Genomic DNA, 20,777 nt, shown 5'->3' on the forward strand with positions numbered 1-20,777 from the left:
ATGGGCCCAAACAGCATTCCTTCCACTCTGAGCCCAACTCTAGGAATCAGAATGAAGTAGAAATGCTTCTTGTGGTTTGAGTAATACTGAGTGACTCAACTGTTTATAGCTCTAAATAAACACAGCCTATGTTTTGTAAATAAAGTAGGCCCTAGCCGATTGGTTCAGTGGTAGAGCATTGGCCTGATGTGTGGAAGTCCTGGGCTTGACTCCTGGCCTGGTCAGGGCACACAGAAGTACTCATGTGCTTCTCCACCCTTCCCCCTCTCAATTCTCTCTCTCTCTCTCCCCCTCCTGCAGTCATGGTACAATTGGAGCAAGTTGGCCTTGGGCACTGAGGATGGCACCATGGTCTTGCCTAAGGTGCTAAGAAGAGCTTGGTTGCTGAGTAATGGAACAACACCCCAGATGGGCAGAGCATCATCCCCTAGTGGGCTTGCCAGGTGGATCCCCATTGGGGCGCATGTGGAAATCTGTCTCTGCCTCCCCTCTTCTCACTAAATTAAAAAAAAAAAGTAGAGAGAGTACACTCTAAAATAGAGATTAAAAAGTATAGTATAGTAAATACAAATAAATCATTATTATCATTACCAAGTATTATGTACTGTACATAATTGTATGCACTATACTTTTGTAGTGTGTGAGAGAGAGAGATACAGGAAAGGAGATGAGAAGTATCAGCTTGTAGTTGTGACACTTTGGTTGTTCATTGACTGCTTCTCATATGTGCCTTGACTGGGAGGTCCAGCTGAGCCAGTGACCACTTGCTCAAGCCAGCAACCTTGGGCTCAAGCCAGTGACCTTTGGACTCAAGCCAGTGACCATGGGATCATGTCGCTGATTCTATGCTCAAGCTGCTGAGCTTGCACTCAGACGGATGAGCCCACACTAAAGCCTGCAACCTCAGGGTTTCGAACTGGGGACCTCAGCATCCCAGGTCAATGCTCTATCCACAGTGCTACCACTGGTCAGGCTGTGCTTTTACTTTTATTATTATTATTATTTTTTTACAGAGAGAGTCAGAGAGAAGGATAGACAGGGACAGACAGACAGGAATGATGAAAAGCATCAATCATTAGTTTTTCGTTGCGTGTTGCAACACCTTAGTTGTTCATTGATTGCTTTCTCATATGTGCCTTGACCACAAGCCTTCAGCAGACCAAGTAACCCCTTGCTCGAGCCAGCGACCTTGGGCTCAAGCTAGTGAGCTTTTGCTCAAACCAGATGAGCCCGTGCTCAAGCTGGCGACCTCGGGGTCTTGAACCTGGGTTTTCCGCATCCTAGTCTGACGCTCTATCCACTGCGCCACCGCCTGATCAGGCTGTGCTTTTACTTTTATATGACTGGCAGCAGTAAGTTTGTTTACACCAGCATAACCACAAACATGTGAGAAACGTTAAGTTATAATAGCTATGTCACTAGGCAGTAGTAATTTTTCTGCTCTATTATAATCTTATGAAATCATTGTCCTGTATGTGGTCCATTGTTGACCGAAACATCATTATGCGGTACATAGCTCTATCTGATAAGGAATCAGTATCTCAAATATATAAAAAACTCCTAAAACTCAAAACTAAACTTGATTCAAAAATGGGCAAAGGACTTGAACAAACATTTATCCAAACTATGCATATGGTTTGCAGATGAAAAGGTGCAACATCACTAATCATTAGGGAAATGCAAATCAAAACCATGAGATACTGTTCTCACTTCCATTATGACTACTATATATATATATTTAAAACCCCAAAAAGCAAACACAAAATAGCAAGTGTTGGCAAGGATATGGAGAAATTGGAATACTTGTGCACTACTGCTAGGAACGTAAAATGGTGCAGCCACTGTGGAATACAGTACAGTAGTTCCTCAAATAATTAAAAACAGAATTACCTTGTCAGGCAATTCCACTTCTGGGTACATAGTCAAAAGAATTAAAAGCAGGGTCTCAAGATTTTGTACATCCATATTCATAGCAGCATCATTCACAATAGCTAAAACATGTAAGCAACCCAAGTGTCAGTCAACAGATGAATGGATAAGCTAAATGTGGTCTATACAGATGATGCGTTATTATTCAGCTTTGAAAAGGAAATTCTGATATGTTCAGAACCTTGATGACATTATGCTAAGTCAGCGGTTCTCAACCTGTGGGTCGCGACCCCAGCGGGGGTCGAACGACCAAAACACAGGGGTCACCTAAAGCCATCAGAAAATACATATTTTATGAACCGCTGTGCTAAGTGAAATAAGCCAGTCACAAAAAGAGAAATCCTGTATAATTTCCTGATATGAGATAGTTTGTAGTCCAAATCATAGAGGTAGAAAAATGGAATCGTGGTTGCCAGGGGCTGTGGGGAGGGAATAGGAGTTATTGTTTAAGGGGTACAGCTTCAGTTTTCCAAGATGGAAGAGTTCTGGAGATGGATGGAGGTTATGGTTACACAACAATGTAAATCTACCTAATGCCAAAGAATCAGACACTTAAGATGGTAAATTTTGTTAGGTATATTTTACCACACACAAAATAAGTTGCAAACAATGCTGCAGGATATCTGAGGTTTCAATTATACTCTCAGTACATACTAATTTTAACAGGTGCATACCTTCCCTTCTGTATCTGGATTTTCCTTTTAAAAGCATGTTTCTAAACATGCCAGTTAGAAGTATAATACTATGTACCATTGAGATAAGATAGCAAATTGAAACAATGGCACTGCTTCCTTAAAATTCTTATCTGAACAAGGTATTTCCTTACTTTTAATTCTTTTGAGTATATACCCAGAAGTAGGATTGCCTGATAAGGTAATTGTTTCTAATTTTTTGAGAAACTGCAGTGGTGTATTCCACAGTACTACAAGGTCTTCACAGACCTTATATCAGGTCTACCGGAAAGTTCTGTACGTTTCTATCACAACAAATTTTGACACGTAAGCATGTTTATTTGGCGCATGTGTGCCTCTCTATTTTTATCACTTAATGTATACATACTGATGTCGCAAATTAACTAAAACAAAGTTGATTCACGTTAGTCTTATGTATGAAGCGATAGTGTACCCATGGCTACTGATAAAGTTCATTTACACCACTGTATTGTATATGAATTTCAACAAGGAAGAAATGCTACAGAAGCATGTAGAAACTTATTGAAAGTGTTTGGTGAAGGTACAGTTTCTGATAGGACATGCAGAAGGTGGTTCGAAAAATTCGAAACAGGTGATTTCGACCTTTCTGATAAGCCACGTTCTGGGCGACCGTCTTTGATTGATGACGATGTTGTTAAGACCATGTTGGAGCAAGATCCTTTTCTGACAACATCGGAGATCGCAGAAAGGCTTAATTCAGCTCAGCAAACCATTTCGGACCATATTTGGAAGATAGGATTGGTGTGGAGATACACAAGATGGGTGCCACATGAATTATAATTCAGAAGAATTTGGATGATCGAGTCGGCATATGCACATCTCTGCTTGCTCGGAACAAAATCGAGCCCTTCTTGAACCGGATAACTGGGGATGAAAAGCAGATTACCTCCAAAAACATCATAAGGAAAAGGGCATATTGTGAACCCGGAAAACCTAGCCCTTCCACCTATAAACCAAATTTGACTCTGAATAAGAGAATGTTGTGTATATGGTGGGACATTCAAGGATCAATACATTATGAGCTTTTAAAACTGAACGAAAAGCTCAATTCGAAGTATTGTCAGCAACTGAATAAAGACAGCAGTCCAAGAAAAGAGGCTGGCGATGTTCAATAGGAAGAACATCGTACTGCATCATGATAATGCCAGGCCACATGCTGCTTTGGGGACTTGTCAAAAAATTGCAGAACTAGGCTGGGAAATTCTGTCACATCCACCATATTCCCCGGACTTAGCACCCTCCGACTATCACTTGTTTTTGTCCTTACAAAATTTTTTGAAGGGAAAAAATTCAAAAATGAAGAAGATATCAAACAAGCACTGGTTCAATTTTTCGCATCAAAAGATAAAACATTTTTCAAAAATGAGATATACAAATTGCCCTCACGCTGGCAAAAAATCATTAATAATGGCAATTATATTATTTAATCAAGTTTATTGATGGTAAGAAAAATTTGTATTTTGTTTTATTCCAAAACGGACAGTACTTTCCGGTAGACCGTATAGTAACACATAAGCCGTCTTTGCTGCCTCTCCCTCCCCGCCCAGTCTGTGCTTTGTGTAAAATAAACCAGAATCAAAGCACTAAAGAACACTGCAGCTTCTTAGATGAGTTACCATAGTTGAAGTACCTCATACACATTATGCATTTATTAAATGCTGCTTATTATAGATGCTCATTTCTAAGGCATAGGTAGAAGCATTTTTCCAAACTTAGAAAATAGGTTATAATCTCGTTATAGAAAAGTATGATCCCAGGCCCTGGCCAGTTGGCTCAGTGGTAGAGCGTCGGCCTGGCGTGCAGGAGTCCCAGGTTCGATTCCTGGCCAGGGCACACAGGAGAAGCGCCCATCTGCTTCTCCACACCTCCCCCTCTCCTTCCTCTCTCTCTCTTCCCCTCCCGCAGCCAAGGCTCCATTGGAGCAAAGATGGCCCGGGCACTGAGGATGGCTCTGTGGCCTCTGCCTCAGGCGCTCTAGAATGGCTTTGGATGCGACAGAGCAACCCCCAGAGGGGCAGAGCATCGCCCCCTGGTGGGCGTGCCGGGTGGATCCTGGTCGGGCGCATGCTGGAGTCTGTCTGACTGCCTCCCCGTTTCCAGCTTCGGAAAAAAGAAAAAAAAAAAGAAAAGTATGATCCCAGAGAAAACAGAACAAATGGAATGGACTAATCCTTTATTGTTAGACACTTTCACAAAGAGGTCATCAGTACATAAGCTTTTCAGTGGAGAAGAACAAACATGAAAACCAGCCTCCAGCCAACGTCAGCTGCTCTGCTCAGCTCAGGGTCTCGGCTCCTCCTTGCCCAAGTGGTGGGGTGGAGGTGTGTACTTCCCCTCCTTTATTAGCTTATCCCGCTGCCGCATGATGGCACTCAGACGTTTCATCTGTCAAAGGAAAAAGGTATTTAAAACTAGGGGGAGGGAAATATGCACCAGAAAGTGAGGACTGGAGAAACTGAAGGAAAATTGGTTTCATTTCTGAACTAAAGAAGCTTTTCATCCCCAGGTTCTCTGAGATAAAACTAGTCTTAAAAAAAAAACAAAACAAAAACAAACAAACAAAAAAAACTAAATTGAAATCATTTCCTGAGCTTTTAACAAACCAACCTCTGGTATATATAATAATATATCCTTGAAAACTAATAGCTAAAATGTTCCTATTATATGTACGAATACAGATATTTACAAAAATAGTAACAAAAACATACAGATCAAACACCGTTAAACATACTCATGAATACTACAATCTTTTAAAATATTAAAAGCTGAAATCATCTCATAGCTTATATATTTCTGATCTCACAATGTAAAGGGCACTGCTGCTGGTAACTGTTCACTGGGTATGAACGAAGCAGAAAACAGCCAATATAGCAACATAAGGTATCTTCTTACCACACTAAAATTAAGAACTGGCATATACTCAGCTACATAGCAAGAGCCATACTTGACTTGGATTCTGTGACATAGAGAATACTAATCATGATTGCATTATTTATCTGCTCAGAACTCAATGGCTTCCCATCTTACTGAGAGAAAAAATTGAATCCTTCCTTTTAATGACTTACAAGCCTACCTCTCTGACTGTCTTTTAACACCCTTCCTCTAGTTCTTTCTGATCCAGCTTAATGACTTTCTTCCCTCGTACTCACGTTCTCTAAGTCTCTGCTCCTATATCTTCTGTTGCTGAACTCTTCTCTGAACACCCTATTTATTTTTAAGTGAGAGGAAGGGAGACAGAGATTCCCACATGAACCCTTACCGGGATTCACCCAGCAACCCCCGTATGGGGCCATACTCAAATCAACCCAGCTATCCTCAGCCTCTGAGGCTGATGCTCAAACCAAATGAGGCTGTGAGAGAGGAAGAGACAGAAGGGGAAGAAGGAAGGTGAGAAAAGCAGATGGTCGCTTCTCAGGTGTGCCCTGACTGGGAACTGAACTCAAGACGTCCACATAGTGGGCCAATGTACCATCCACTGAACAAACTGGCCAGGGCATCCTGAACATCCTTTTCAAAAAACATCCAAATAGCTCCCATGCCCAGTGCTTTCTATCCTTTTCCTGTTTACTTATCTCATTGTACTTATCAACTCTTGGCACACTATTTTTTAACATGTTTGTTAATTTTCTGCTCCTCTGCCACCGATATAAGCACCATTAAGACAGGGACTTTTTGCTTACTGCTATATTCTTAGTGCCTAGAATAGTTCTCCCCCCCCCCCCCCCCAAAATCAAAGGCCTTCAGCACTTTTTTGTTTTTTGTTGTTTTTTTTTACAGAGACAGAGAGAGAGTCAGAGAGAGGGATAGACAGAGACAGAGAGACAGGAACGAAGAGAGATGAGAAGCATCAATCATTAGTTTTTCGTTGCGCATTGCGACACCTTAGTTGTTCATTGACTGCTTTCTCATATGTGCCTTGACCGTGGGCCTTCAGCAGACCGAGTAACCCCTTGCTTAAGCCAGCAATCTTGGGTCCAAGCTGGTGAGCTTTTGCTCAAACTAGATGAGCCCGCGCTCAAGCTGGTAACCTCGGGGTCTTGAACCTGGGTCCTTGGCATCCCAGTCTGACGCTCTATCCACTGCGCCACCGCCTGGTCAGGCTAGAATAATTCTTGATAAAATAGATGATGCAATATTTTTTTAGTGAATGACTTAAGTTTTCACAAAAACAGGAAGAGTATGTATATTCAGTTAAACATTCCATTAACTTTAAAGAATTAGGATTAACTTCAGTAGAAAAACGCTAGGTAACCTAAATACTGACATAAACGCTAACAATTTTTTTTTTTTTTTTGTATTTTTCTGAAGCTGGAAACGGGGAGAGACAGTCAGACAGACTCCCGCATGCGCCCGACCGGGATCCACCCGGCACGCCCACCAGGGGCGATGCTCTGCCCACCAGAAGGCAATGCTCTGCCCCTCCGGGCGTCGCTCTGCCGCGACCAGAGCCACTCTAGCGCCTGGGGCAGAGGCCAAGGAGCCATCCCCAGTGCCCGGGCCATCTTTGCTCCAATGGAGCCTTGGCTGCGGGAGGAGAAGAGAGAGACAGAGAGGGAGGGGGTGGGGGTGGAGAAGCAAATGGGCGCTTCTCTTATGTGCCCTGGCCGGGAATCGAACCCAGGTCCCCCGCACGCCAGGCCGACGCTCTACCGCTGAGCCAACTGGCCAGGGCCTGCTTCAAGTTTTTAATTGTATAGTGGGAGAAATCATAGTAAAGTATCTCACAGGATTGTTGTGAGAAATAAATGTATTACATGCTATGCACTTAGAAAAGTGCTTGATTCTAATCACTAGCTTCCTCACTTAGGGGGAAGTATCTAGTCATTTAGAGCAGTGATTTTCAATCTTTGTTTCTCACATACTCATAAACTAATTACTAAAGGAAAAAGGGCCCTGACCTCTTCTTCCTTAGTAACTAATTTATTTGTGCCATGAGATAAAAATGGTTGTATTTAGTCAGGGGCACTGACCTTAGTAATTAGTGTGTATTTGTGCCATGAAAAAAAAGGTTGAAAATCACTGATTTAGAGTAACCTCTAAAACAGTAACATGTCTATTCATACATTCACAGGATGAGGAAATAACCTTGGGGCAACTCTAATAATTCCAGATAAAAAAACCAAGACAAAGAAGTGACTTGCAGAAGTCACAAAACTAGTGATGGCAGAACTGCATCAAAACCCAGATCTCCTAACTCCCAAGTCAATGTTCCTTCCACCTCACCACACTGTCTCCTCTTGGTGTAAATTCTCCATGAGTGAAAGTCTTAATCTGAGAAATGAATAATGAGGGCTCACAGAAGAGAAGACATGTTGTGAAGTAACTAGCTGGTAGGTGGCCAAACATGACCCACTCATTGTCCTATAATATATACTACTATAATATTACTTAATGATCAATATTCATGCAGAGATCAGTACAAAATGATGACCTGATACATTCTCATTCTCTCCAAGTTTGGCTTCACTTTAACCAAATGTTTACAGTAGATGTTAAAAGAAAATTTAAATTCAATACAGATAACTCTGTGATAAATTTAACTGAAAATCTAAATTGTCTCCCTGAACTCCAAGACATTAACGAACTATAGAAATGATCCCTGAAAGTCTTACCAAGAAATTAAGAGTAATAAAAACATTTCTAGGCCTGACCTGTGGTGGTGCAGTGGATAAAGCGTCAACCTGGAAATGCTGAGGTCGCTGGTTCAAAACCCTGGGCTTGCCTGGTCAAGGCACATATGGGAGTTGATGCTTCCAGCTCCTCCCCCCTGTCTCTCTCTCTCCCTCTCTCTCTCCTCTCTAAAATGAATGAATGAATGAATGAATAAATAAATAAATAAATAAAATATCTAAAAAAAAAACCCCAAAAAACAACATTTCTATTTGTTATATATCTCAAGCACAGAAATAGGCAAAACAGTAGCCCACACCCAAAGGTTTCTTCTCTAAGGTAGAATAGGACCCTATGTTAGGCAACTCACTCAACTCTTCAGGACAGAGATGCCATGTGTTAACACCCTCCCCCCCCTGCAGTTTTGATTAGGCTCACCTAAATCAATCTCATTAACACTTCCATTTCTCCCAGAGTAGAAATGAATCAGAGATTGTTATATAAGGCACAATGAAATAGCCCTACAGGGCTTTAACCTATTCCCCAGTGAGGATTCAATGAATTTGAAAGACTTTACCCAAGAGTTTCAGAAACATTCAAGACGAGCTGGTCTTTGCTTTATGGCCTACTAAAAAAATACAAACTGCCTGACCTGTGGTGGCGCAGTGGGATAAAGCATCGAGCTGGAACACTGAAGTTGCCAGTTCAAAACCTTGGGCTTGCCTGGTCAAGGCACATATGGGAGTTGATGCTTCCTGCTCCTCCCCCTTCTCTCTCTCTCCCCTCTCTCTAAAAATCAATAAATAAAATATTTAAAAAAAAAAAAATAGAAACTGACACAGACATGTAATTTTTAACCTGACAGCTACAGCAAAGTACAATACTACGGAAAATCTGTGAGAAGATGAGGAAGAACACTGAGGAACAGGTCCTCCTCTGAACCGGAATTTAATTTCCTTGACATGGTACTGAAGTAGAGGTGTTTTACCACAAAAGTCTTGCCAGTTCACATTGGACAAGTCACTACTCAATGACCAATTAAAAACACTAAAACGGCCCTGGCTGGTTGGCTCAGTGGATAGAGCATCGGCCCAGTGTGCGGAGGTTCTGGGTTTGATCCCTGGTCAGGGAACACATGAAAAGCGACCATCCGCTTCTTTTCCCCTGCCTCTCCGAGCCCTTCTCTCTCTTCCTCTCTCACAACCAGTGGCTCAACTGGCTCAAGTGTTGGCCTCAGGCACTAAAAACAGCTCAGTTGATTTGAGTATCAGCCCAAATGGGATTGCCAAGTGGATCCCAGTCAAGGCCTACGTAGAAGTCTATCTCCCCTCCTCTCATTAAGAACAAAAAAAACATTGAAAAGTTGTCCCAAAGAAATAAGGAAGTAACTCAGCTCCCATATCCATCATTTCCTCACCGTTTTCTGTCGAAGCATACATTCTACGAAATCATCATATTCTAGCTTGCACTCTTTCTCTGCGCGGATACCACCAATTCCATGTGCACACTCTATCCACTCCTTTTCAAAAGCATGGCACCGAGATGGAATCCTGTGAGGTTGCTCAGCACTTTGGATTGTCATCCAGCGGTCTAAGTCAATGCCCAGCCTTTTCTGTATATCTAAGAAAGGCATGGCTGAAATGGAAGAAAAAAAAAAAATGTCATAGAAGTACATCAAAAGAAATTTCTAAGAAAAATTAGATTATGATAGTCCTCCAGAAAGATATGTTACACCTTTCTCCCAATTTCTTCTCACCAAACTTTTTCATTAGATTCTCCCAGTTTATGGGAGATGAACAATTTCTGTGCTTTCACAACACCCAAGGAAAAGAGTAGAACTAAAAAGCAATGTATAAAAATTCTCTCTGTATTGATAAGTCATTTTTATCAAAAGTCAAAAAGGTAGACCCTGGCCAATTGGCTCAACGGTAGAGCATTGCCCGGTGTGTGGATGTCCTGGGTTCAACTCTCAGTCAGGGCACACAGAAGAAGCAACCATTTGCTTCTCCACCCCTTCTTACAGCCTGGCTCAATTGGTTAGAGCACATCAGCCCTAGGCGCTGAGGATGGCTCCCTGGAGCCTCAGCCTCAGTTGCTAAAAATGGCTCAGTTGTGAGCATGGCCCTAGGTAGGCAGGGGACTGGCCCCAGACCAGGCTCGCTGAGTGTATCCCAGTCACGGCACAGGCCGTAATCTGTTTATCTCCCCTCCTCTCTCACCTAGAAGAGAAGAAAAAAAAAACTTTTTTTAAAGCATTTGTTTTGACTTAATAATCCCAATTTTCTGAGACAGGGCTGAAGAAATTACTAAAAAGAACAAAAAACACATAAGCACAGAAACATTTCTTTACATATTTCTATGCATATCAACTATATCAACTTAGATGACACCTCCCCTGAGAAGCCATCCTGAAACTGGTATCCCTCCTTTCTGTTAGCACATCTTTCTCAACTTCCCATGGGAGTACTTTGCACGCCATTATAATGAACTATTACTTGAATGTCTTTGCTATTAAACAATAAATGCAGGCGGGTAGGGACCAGGTAAAGGGATTCAGTAGTATACTGCTCACAAAAATTATGGGATATTTCAAAATGAATATAAAGCGATAAAAAAAAAGCATAATACTTTTTTTTGTTAAACAAGAACATCAGAAAAGCAAACGACAACTCAAAAAAAGTTGATTAGGCAAATGAGATGCAAAGCCAACTTTTATTTCACTGGTGAAAATGCACGATACATAAAGGCTGAAAGTACTGGAGTACCTGCACAGTCTCTGATCCTCTAATTTTTGTGAGCAGCGTAGCATGTTAAAAAAAAGGTTAATTTCAAACAACTTAAATGGATAATTAAATCCAGTACCTACTTAATAGAACATAACAGATATTCGAAAAAAAAAGTTTAATATACAAGGGACATACTTTTAATGTCAACTAAAGGAAAATAATACAATATGCCCAAGAAACACTGTCTGCAAAAGAAAACGGGAAGGAAGCACATACTCAAAAAGGGGGCAATAGAGTTATGTATGAATGACAGACTTACAAGTGAATTTAATTTTTAGATTTTCTACCCATTCATTCTTTAAGTCATTTACTGCATAATAACGTTCCAGGCACTAGAACGGAGGTAGGGGGAAGGGAGAAGCAGCTGCAACGCAAGTACTAGAATACAGAATTACAGCGAATTGGGAACCCAAAGGAAGGAACACGACAGGGTTAACAGCTCAGAGGAAGCACCCATTCTGCCCGGGAAACTTGACAATCCTCTTTAGCACGGGTTAAATTTGCCAAGTGAAAGTCAGTGAACAGAGTACTCCAGCAGGTCACAGTGCGAGGTAGAGCGGACCTGCTGGGCTGGTTTGGGGACGCCGAGGACCCAGACTCGGCTGCAGCCCGGAGATCACGTCCGGAGGAACGAAATGAGCTGAAGCGGTGGGCAGGACCGCAATCACGCAGAGCCGTGAAAGCCGGGAAAAGAAGCGTGGGCTTCAGGGCAAGGAACAGACGGCAAGGCATCAGTCTGGCAGAAATCCCGGCCTGTAAGGAAAACCGCGAGAGGTGCAGGCTACAGGCTCCGGTGACATTGGCTGTGTGGGCGAAGGGGCCTGGGAAAGCGGAAAACACGCCGAGTGAGGGCCGGAGAGAACGGACTATCAGCAAGCCAAGAGATTTGTTAAGGAAATCTCGGAAGGAAGTTCCTTAGGCTAAATTACCCCGCGGACAAAAGCAAGCCCTACCGTCCTGCGGCGGTGCCCTTGTCCCCTCAGGGGCGGCGACTACCAGAGATACACCGTCTAAGGCCTGCCGCAAAGGAAGCCCGCAGCGCGACGCTTGCAGCGCGACGCCGGGAGTAGACTCTTCCTTCCGCCGTCTTGCCCTGGAAACCGTAGGAACCAAGCCTATCGGTCTGCGCCTGCGCGACTATGTGCGTTGATTTCTGGAGGTGTTGAACGTGGATGAATTTATCTTTCCCAGGGAGGTGCGTTTAGCATTCACGTTTCAGCTGCCTCCTGGACTGTGTCAAGCACTTTCACGACAACTTTAATTAGTAAGGGAGGGACTTGACCAAGGCCACAGGAGAGAAAAAAAAGAATATCCTTTCCGCCACTCCAAGAGTGGGTAAACTCAGGGACTGGGAAAGTTTCTTACTTTCACTTAATCTGTTTCCTCAAATTAAGATTAAAATATTATTTTAAAAGAAAATAATACCTGTAGTACCTATAGCGTAGGGCTGCTTTGGGATTAAATAAATTATGTGTAAAGCACTGAAGCTATTCTTGGAACGTTGAAAGCATTCTAAGGTAATCGCAGTTATTTGGTGTCTCAGCTTCTAAAGTTGGCGGATTCTGGAATGTTGACAAAGACCATGACTTTCTGTTTCAGAATTTCCAGGAGCTAGCTCCCTTTGAGTAGAGCAGGGCCTCCAAAGTGGTGTGAATGTGTAGGTACCATAGGGTGTGTGTGATATGATACACTGCGGGTGTGGGAAGAAAATACAAGAAAAAAAAAATATATGTGTGTGTGTGTGAGAGAGAGAGAGAGAGAGAGAGAGAGAAGACAGGGACAGACAGACAGGAAGGGAGAGAGATGAGAAGCATCAACTCAGTTGCAGCACCTTGTTTATTGATTTTCTCATATGTGCCTTCTGGGGGATGGGGGGGGGGCACTTCAGCCGAGCCAGTGACCCCCTTGCTCAAGCCGGCAACCACAGAGTCATTATCTATGATCCCACTCTCAAGTTAGGGACCCAGAGCTTTAGCTGGCCACTTGTGGTTTTAAACCTGGGTCCTCAGTGCCCCATGCTGATGCTTTATCCACTGAGCATAGTCAGGCATGAGAATATTTGTTTAATCTTTTTTAAATTTCAGGGTTTTTTTGGGTGTGTGTATGTGTGTAAATATTTATAAAATATATAACATCACTGCAGTGGTACCTATGCATAACTTGTCAATAAATATTTATTTGGGGTTTGGGTTTAAATTTTCTTTTCAAGTGATGTGCTCTCAAACATTTAGGCCAATCCAGCCTTCCAACCTTCCCAGCCTCATTGTCCAAAATCCCCTGCCTAATGCTCCAACCAAGAGCTTGTTTCAGTGTATTCCATTTCAGTGTATTCCAGGAAAAGTCTGCCATCCCGTTTCTTTGATTTTTTTAATCCTTTCCCCAGGAATGAACACCATTTCCACCCGATCTCCATTTTTATTCATTTTAGAGAGAGGAGAGAAAGAGAGAAGGGGAAAGGAGCAGGAAGCATCAACTCCCATAATGTGCTTTGACCAGGCATGCCCAGGGTTTCGAACTGGTGACCTCAGCATTCAGGTTGACACTTTATCCACTGTGTCACCACGGGTCAGGCTCATCTCCATTTTTACATGCCAAATTCCTGATCTGCTTCAGGACTTTTGCATTAGTTTTTTTCCACGAAAGGAGTTAAATATCCCTAAGCCCCAGGATCGCACACTCTGGAGAGAATTCCTAAGGTCCCATAATTTACTGGTCTTATTCAAGCATTCCAATTCTCCCCCCCTCTCCCATCAGATGAAAGTTTCAGTTCATCTAGAATTTCCTGAGCAGCTAAATGCATGTCCAGCAGAAGACTGGGGACTTACAGAATTGTTAACTCATGGCCTTTGCCCATAAAATATTATAAGTAGCAAGGTATTGATCACCACCACCCTTTGTACTTCTTTGAAACATGTTCTTGTTATGTTGGGGATATCACCTTCTTAGCCATTCAGACAGGAAACTGAAGTTGTAATTTGCCTTCTCATCTTTCATTGAATATTTAATTCCTGCTCAAGTTCTCTCAAATATTCTTTCCACAGGCTTCCAATTTATTTCTTCCTTTCTTCCCAGCTCCTCACTTTAGTCTCTTTTGCACTGACTAACCTTACTAAAGCACTAATTTAATTGTATCACTCCTTATACCAGGCAGGATAGGTAAGTATATACAAAGATGAACAACTCAGATACCTCCAAGGCCAAACAGAGCTCACTATAAGTTATGAAATGAAAACAAAAGCACCATGATAAATGGCAACTGGTACGGGGCCTCAGTTTGACTAATGGAAGGAGTGTTGGGGAGTATGACACTGGAGAGCATAGCTCTGCAGTCTAAAGGCAGCAGCAGCTACTCAGTTCCATCCTATTACTGTTGAGAGAATCGGGGCCCCAAATTGTCAAATCTTTGTATTTTTCAAGAGAAGTCAGAAATCTTTTGTTACTGTTTCATGTAAAACCTCTCACTTCAAAAATGTGGGGCAACTATTTATTTATTGTATTTTTCCTAAGTGTGAAGGGGGGGGACAGACTCCTGTATGTGCCCGACGGATCTACCTGGCATGCCCACCAGGGGACGATGCTCAGCCCATCTGGGGTGTTGCTCCACTGCAACTGGAGCATTCTAGCACCTGTGGGGGAGGCCATGGAGCCATCCTCAGTGCCCAGGCCAACTTTGCTCTAATGGAGCCTTGGCTGCATGAGGGGAAGAGAGAGAGAGGTAGAAAGGAGAGGGGGAAGGGTAGAGAAGCAGATGGGCGCTTCTCCTGTGTGCCCTGACTAGGAATCGAACCTGGGACTTTCACTTGCTGGACCGATGCTCTACCCCTGAGTCAACCAGCCAGGGCGGCAGCTACCATATTTTTCACTCCATAAGACACACCTAGGGTTTTAGGGAGGAAAATAAAAAAAAATATTCTGAACCAAATGGTGTGTTAAAATATTTAATAAAATACCGTATTTTTCGCTCTGTAAGACACACAAGCATTTCCCCCTCCACTTTTGGGGGGGTTAAAGTGCATCTTATGGAGCAAAAAATATGGTAACTTTTTTAAAAGTGCTGGCTAGCCTGGCCTGTGGTGGTACAGTGGATAAAGCATAGACTCACAGTGCTGAGGTCACTGATTCAAAACCTTGGACATGCCAGGTCAAGGCACATTGGATAAGCATCCAGTTGATGGTTTCTGCCCCTCCCCCACGCCTTTTTTCTTTCTCTCCCCCCCCCCCCCAATCAATAAATAAAATCTTTAAAAAAAAAGTGCTGGCCAAACAAAACCCACACTGGAAATGGTCTTTGTGCTGCCAAATTTCAACCCTTGTATGGAGGGCCAAGTGGAGGTGGGAAAAGCAGTTTACTTTGAAGGCTTCTTTTTTTACAGAGACAGAGAGTCAGAGAGAGGGACAGACACACAGGACAGAGAGATGAGAAGCAAGAAGCATCAATCATTAGTTTTTCGTTGCACATTGTGACACCTGAATTGTTCATTGATTGCCTTCTCATTCGTGCCTTGACCGCAGGCCTTCAGCAGACCGAGTAACCCCTTGCTTGAGCCAGCGACCTTGGGCTCAAGCTGGCAACCTCGGGGTCTCAAACCTGGGTCTTCCACATCCCAGTCCGATGCTCTATCCACTGCGCCAACGCCCGGTCAGGCGAACCTTGATGGCTTTTTACACCCAGCCTTGCTCCCTTCTTACTCTTATTGTTTGGGTTACTTTTCCAAAACTCAGATCTGATCATTCAAAAAATACTTTACAAGCTTTTTTTTTGTGTGTGTGTATCTTTCTGAAGCTGGAAAGGGGGAGGCAGTCAGACTCCCACATGCGCCCGACCGGGATCCACCGGGCACGCCCACCAGGGGGCGATGCTCTGCCCATCCGGGGCGTCGCTCTGTTGCGACCAGAGCCACTCTAGCGCCTGAGGCAGAGGCCATAGAGCCATCCCCAGTGCCCAGGCCAACTTTGCTCCAATGGAGCCTTAGCTGCGGGAGGGGAAGGGAGAGACAGAGAGGAAGGAGAGGGGGAGGGGTAGAGAAGCAGATAGGCGCTTCTCCTGTGTGCCCTGGCCGGGAATCGAACCTGGGACTTCCGCACGCCAGGCCGATGCTCTACCACTGAGCCGACTGGCCAGGGCCACTTTACAAGCTTTTATCACATGGCATAGCTCTTGTTGAGTTCTGGGGATGAAGACACGGATCGCTGTGGCAACTGATAAAAGAGGTGAACAAAACAAGGGAGAACACAAAGAGCGGATCATTCATACTGCTTGGGCTGTTTGAGGTGTCAGTGTATCCAAGAAAAAGTCCAGCCTGACCAGGCAGGCAGTGGTGCAGTGGATAGAGCATCGGACTGGAACACAGAGGACCCAGGTTCAAGATCCCGAGCTCGCTGGCTTGAGCAGCGCAGGCTCATCTGGTTTGAGCAAGGCTCACTAGCTTGAGGCCAAGGTCGATGGCTTGAGCAAGGGGTCACTCGCTCTGCTGTAGCCCCTAGGTCAAGGCACATATGAGAAAGGAATCAATGAACAACTAAGGTGCCGCAATGAAGAATTGATGCTTCTAATATCTCTTTCCCTCCCTGTCTGTCCCTGTCCCTCTATCACACACAAAAAAGAGAAGGTTCAAATTCTTGAGCTTGGCATTCAGTACCCTTCATGATCTAATTTCTTCCCATTTCTAAGTTCTCAGATCCCATTCTTTACCAGCTCTTACTCAACCTTCTGTTCACAGTCACCCAGATTTGTTCTCATGCTTCCAAACTGTTAGAAACAGTTTCTGTCTGTAATGATCCGTTCACTACCTCCCTAGGCTTCTCCCAGGTTAAAGTCTAATCCATTCAGACTAAGTATCACGCCATTTTCTGGTGAAGGGTCCCCAAATTCCTCATGCATTTACTAGGTTCTTCTTGAGGTCCCGGCAGCTCTTTAAGCTTGTTATAGGTATTGTTAACTGTCCATACGCGGACCCCCTCCACGGGACCGTGCACATAGACGTGTCACTACGGGCGCAAAAAATGGCGGTGATAGGTCGTCTTCTACCGCATATATTGAGAAACTACAATCCCCAGAAACCCCACACAAGGACTGAGCCTGCGTTGTTGCTACAGTGACCAGAGGGCCTCTGGGATTACGCACATGCGTACGTCATACGTGATGTATAACTATAAAGGGCTTGATGTAGCCCCTTTCTACTCCTAACCACCCTCCCCCACCCCCATTTGTCATTTCATTTTCTTGCTTTGTGGAAGTGTGATTTTACAACAAAATGAAAGGACTTTATGCGCAGAGAGCAAGCCTCAGCCCTCGCTTCCATTTTGTATTCGGGAAACCAAGACTCGGAGACTAGATGGAAGATGACTGGGCGTTCGCCGGGGCGATCTGTTCCTCCCAAATATAGCCTCGTTCCCATCTTCAAGGCGTAATTGAAAGCCCCCATTCCCACATTTTCAAAATCTGGCCTTAGCTGCTGGGTGACCACAGGCCGTTATCTGAAGCCCCCCTAAATCCCCCAGTGACGACAAGACTTCTGTCCTTGGCCTGCAGGACTTCCACATATTTACACACCTCTTAGTCATAATACAAGAAAAGCTTTAACTTCTTAACTACTTCTTTAACTCCTCCTACTCCATATATATATTTAGCACATCGGGAATTTTAGGCCTGTATCTGATCTGATACCGCTGCCAGAGTCTAATAAACTGGGTAGCCTGTGGATCCCAGAACATTCTGTAAGACGGTGAGTTTGAAAACTTAATCCCACCCTCACCCCCCAAGCCCCGGAATTGTAAAATAGAAGCAACAAAGCCAATAAAGCAAAGTAACCTGAAATAGAAAGTAATGAGTTCCAATGCCTGGACTATAATGGAAACCAGTGACCATTTAAACTTTAAAAAAAAAAATGTGTCGCCTGACCAGGCAGTGGCGCAGTGGATAGCGCATCAGACTGGGATGCAGAGGACCCAGGTTCGAGACCCCAAGGTCGCCAGCTTGAGCGTGGGCTCATCAGGCTTGAGTAAAAAGCTCACCAGCTTGGACCCAAGGTCGCTGGCTCGAGCGAGGGGTTACTCCGTCTGCTGAAGGCCCATATGAGAAAGCAATCAGTGAACAACTAAGGTGTCGCAACGAAAAACTTATGATTGATGCTTCTCATCTCTCTCCGTTCCTGTCTGTCTGTCCCTATCTATCCCTCTCTTTGACTCTGTCCGTTAAAAACAAACAAACAAACAAACAAAAAAATTGTGTCATTTGGGAGTGGAGAAAGTTAAGTTGAAGATACAACAGGAACAGGACCCATTGAAGCAAACTGAAGAGGAAGGCTGTGCCAGGCTCATGGTGATAGAGGTAACTATTATAGATGTTGGTAAATATTCCATCCCTAGAATTCAGCTCCCCTCATTTTGGTATGTGGAGCTGCCTCTTGACTTTGATTAGGCTTCCCAAGTGGTATGATTACATGAGGAAAACACACTGTTAAGGCCAATGGGCAGTCTACTACACCTGACACATTTCTCATCATAAATTAACACACTGGAGTCTGGTTTTATAAACAAATACAGCTTTATTAGTGAGTCAGCCTTCCTGAGTAATTAAACTACCTGGAGGGAACTTGCCAGGGCTGCTCAGTAGCCTTGCTCAGGAAATACCCTACTCTCTCTCTAGATGCACAGAACACTTACCAAAGCAAGTTTTATCATGTTTCTGCCCAAAGACTGTGAGCTTCTCTAGGATAAGGATTGCCTCTCTCTTACCCTGCCTGCAGAAACAACCTGCAGAAGGCTTAAAATTACTTGATCTGAGAGTTAAGGGAAAGAGTTTCAGGCAGTAAACTGATGACCAGAAAAGGAGAACAGCCGTGTAATTCATGTAGTCACTCATCATTTAGGAACCAACACAGCTAGAATAGAGCTCAAGGTGCTACTAAGAGTTCAGTATAATAGAAGAGTTTATCATGTGGACACATCAGTGTATTATAGATCTTTAGAAAGGCATAAAATGAAGTACAGCACTGTGGAAGTAGTACTGCTCAGAAAGGTCTTCCTTATAATCCCATTTAGGCATGTAGTTACTCATTACCATTCTTTTTTCTTCAAACACTTAAATCATGGATTAACCTGTTTACTCGTTTGAATGCCCTGCTTCACAAGAATGTTAAGTACCCCAAGAGCAGGGACCTTATCTGTCCAGCTCAGTGATACAGTCCTAGAGCACAGAACAGTACTTGGCAAATAGTAGGTATATAATAAAGAATTATCAAATGAATAATTCTGCCATGAGGAAAGGAGCAAAAAGACAATTGCCACTTAAGTAGGCATTTGTCAAGTGAGATGGGATTTAATTCCAGGCAGAGGAACAATAGAAGCACCATAAAAAATGATGCGCAAAGTTGGTCCTGAGAATAGTTAGAGAGGAAAAATATTAAATTATTCATGCAGAAGCTAACCAGTGCTTTTAAGAACAGGTAATTTAAGAGAATCTAGAGCAGCAGCAGCTACAGAATTGAGGTAGATGGAGGGGCAAAGACAAGCCAAGCCAAAAGAAAAAGAATCTTTGAAAGTGTCCCAATGGATCTGACCTCTGATGGCAGTGGATAAAGTGTCGACCTGGAATGTTAAGGTTGCTGGTTTGAAACCCTGGGCTTGCCTGGTCAAGGCACATACAGAAGTTGATGCTTCCTGCTCTTCCCCCACCTCTTCTCTCTTAAAATGAATCAAGTCTTAAAAAAAAAAAAAAGGAAGTGTGCCTATGGGAAGAGGGAAGTTGAAACTAGGAAAATTCTTCAGACAGGTAGCCAGAGCCATATTTAATCATTCTTCCCAAGCAATGCACAGGCCCCGGTTATCTGACTAGACAAAGAGCTCTTAACTGGTTAACCTAGTCCTGCTTGGTCTTTGCCCTTCTGTCCTGTACTTACCCTGAATTAAGTTTCTCCCAAACGCTTCTGATTCCCACAGAATAAGGGCCAAACTCCTGGTAGTCAATGCCCTTTGTTATCTAGCCGCTACTACCTAGCTGCAGGCTCTTCCTAGGATCTACCGGATTTCTACTCTGGCTAAACAAGAATGTTATCTATGTACACCATGATTTCCCACCACATAGCTTCTGCTCATTCTAAATCACAATTACTACTTTTGCCTGAGCCCTATTCTATCCTTTGAAACCTATCTCCAACTCTACCTCCCCAAATGAAGCTTACTCAGAACCATCTCTTTCCCTCTGACCACTATTATACCATTCATGCAACACTCGGCAACTTTTGTCTTGCCTTATATACTCTATACCTTGCTAGACTGAGCTCACTTTTCAGGGGTCAAAATCGACTGACAAAATATTTGTTAATTTTATGTCAAGTACTGGGGACATAATACATAGACTAGGGTTACAGAACTTGTCAGACTTTTTAAAATTGATTTTGGAGAAAGAGAAACATCGACTTGTTGTTCCACTTATTCATTCATTGGTTGATTCTTATATATGTCCTGACCAAGGATTGAACCCACAACCTAGGCTATCGGACAACACTGTAACCAAATGAGCTATCCACTATTCGACCAGGGAGAACTTGTCAGGTTTTAAAACTCAAATACCGCCCTAACCTGTGGTGGCATAGTAAAGGATCTTTGGTCACTGGTCTGAAACCTCCGGCTTGCCCAATCAAAGCACATACAAGAAGCAACTATGAGTTTATGCCTCCCGCTCCTCCCCCATACTTTTCTCTCCTCTTAAAAAAAAAAAAAAAAAAAAAAAGAAAGA

At 43.4% G+C, this 20,777-nt stretch overlaps 1 protein-coding gene across 1 annotated transcript; it reads right to left on the reverse strand.

The window, feature by feature from the left end:
• Nucleotides 1-4,798: 4,798 nt before the first annotated feature.
• Nucleotides 4,799-12,149, reverse strand: NDUFS5 (NADH:ubiquinone oxidoreductase subunit S5). Its single transcript, XM_066265061.1, has 3 exons — nucleotides 11,992-12,149; nucleotides 9,670-9,887; nucleotides 4,799-5,027 (listed from the first exon to the last, which is right to left on the reverse strand). The coding sequence occupies exons 2-3, from the start codon at nucleotides 9,883-9,885 to the stop codon at nucleotides 4,923-4,925; spliced, it is 321 nt and encodes a 106-aa protein (XP_066121158.1). The 5' UTR covers nucleotides 9,886-9,887; nucleotides 11,992-12,149; the 3' UTR covers nucleotides 4,799-4,922.
• Nucleotides 12,150-20,777: the final 8,628 nt, after the last annotated feature.

This window comes from Saccopteryx bilineata, chromosome 3, assembly GCF_036850765.1.
Source record: "Saccopteryx bilineata isolate mSacBil1 chromosome 3, mSacBil1_pri_phased_curated, whole genome shotgun sequence".
NCBI lineage: Eukaryota > Metazoa > Chordata > Mammalia > Chiroptera > Emballonuridae > Saccopteryx > Saccopteryx bilineata.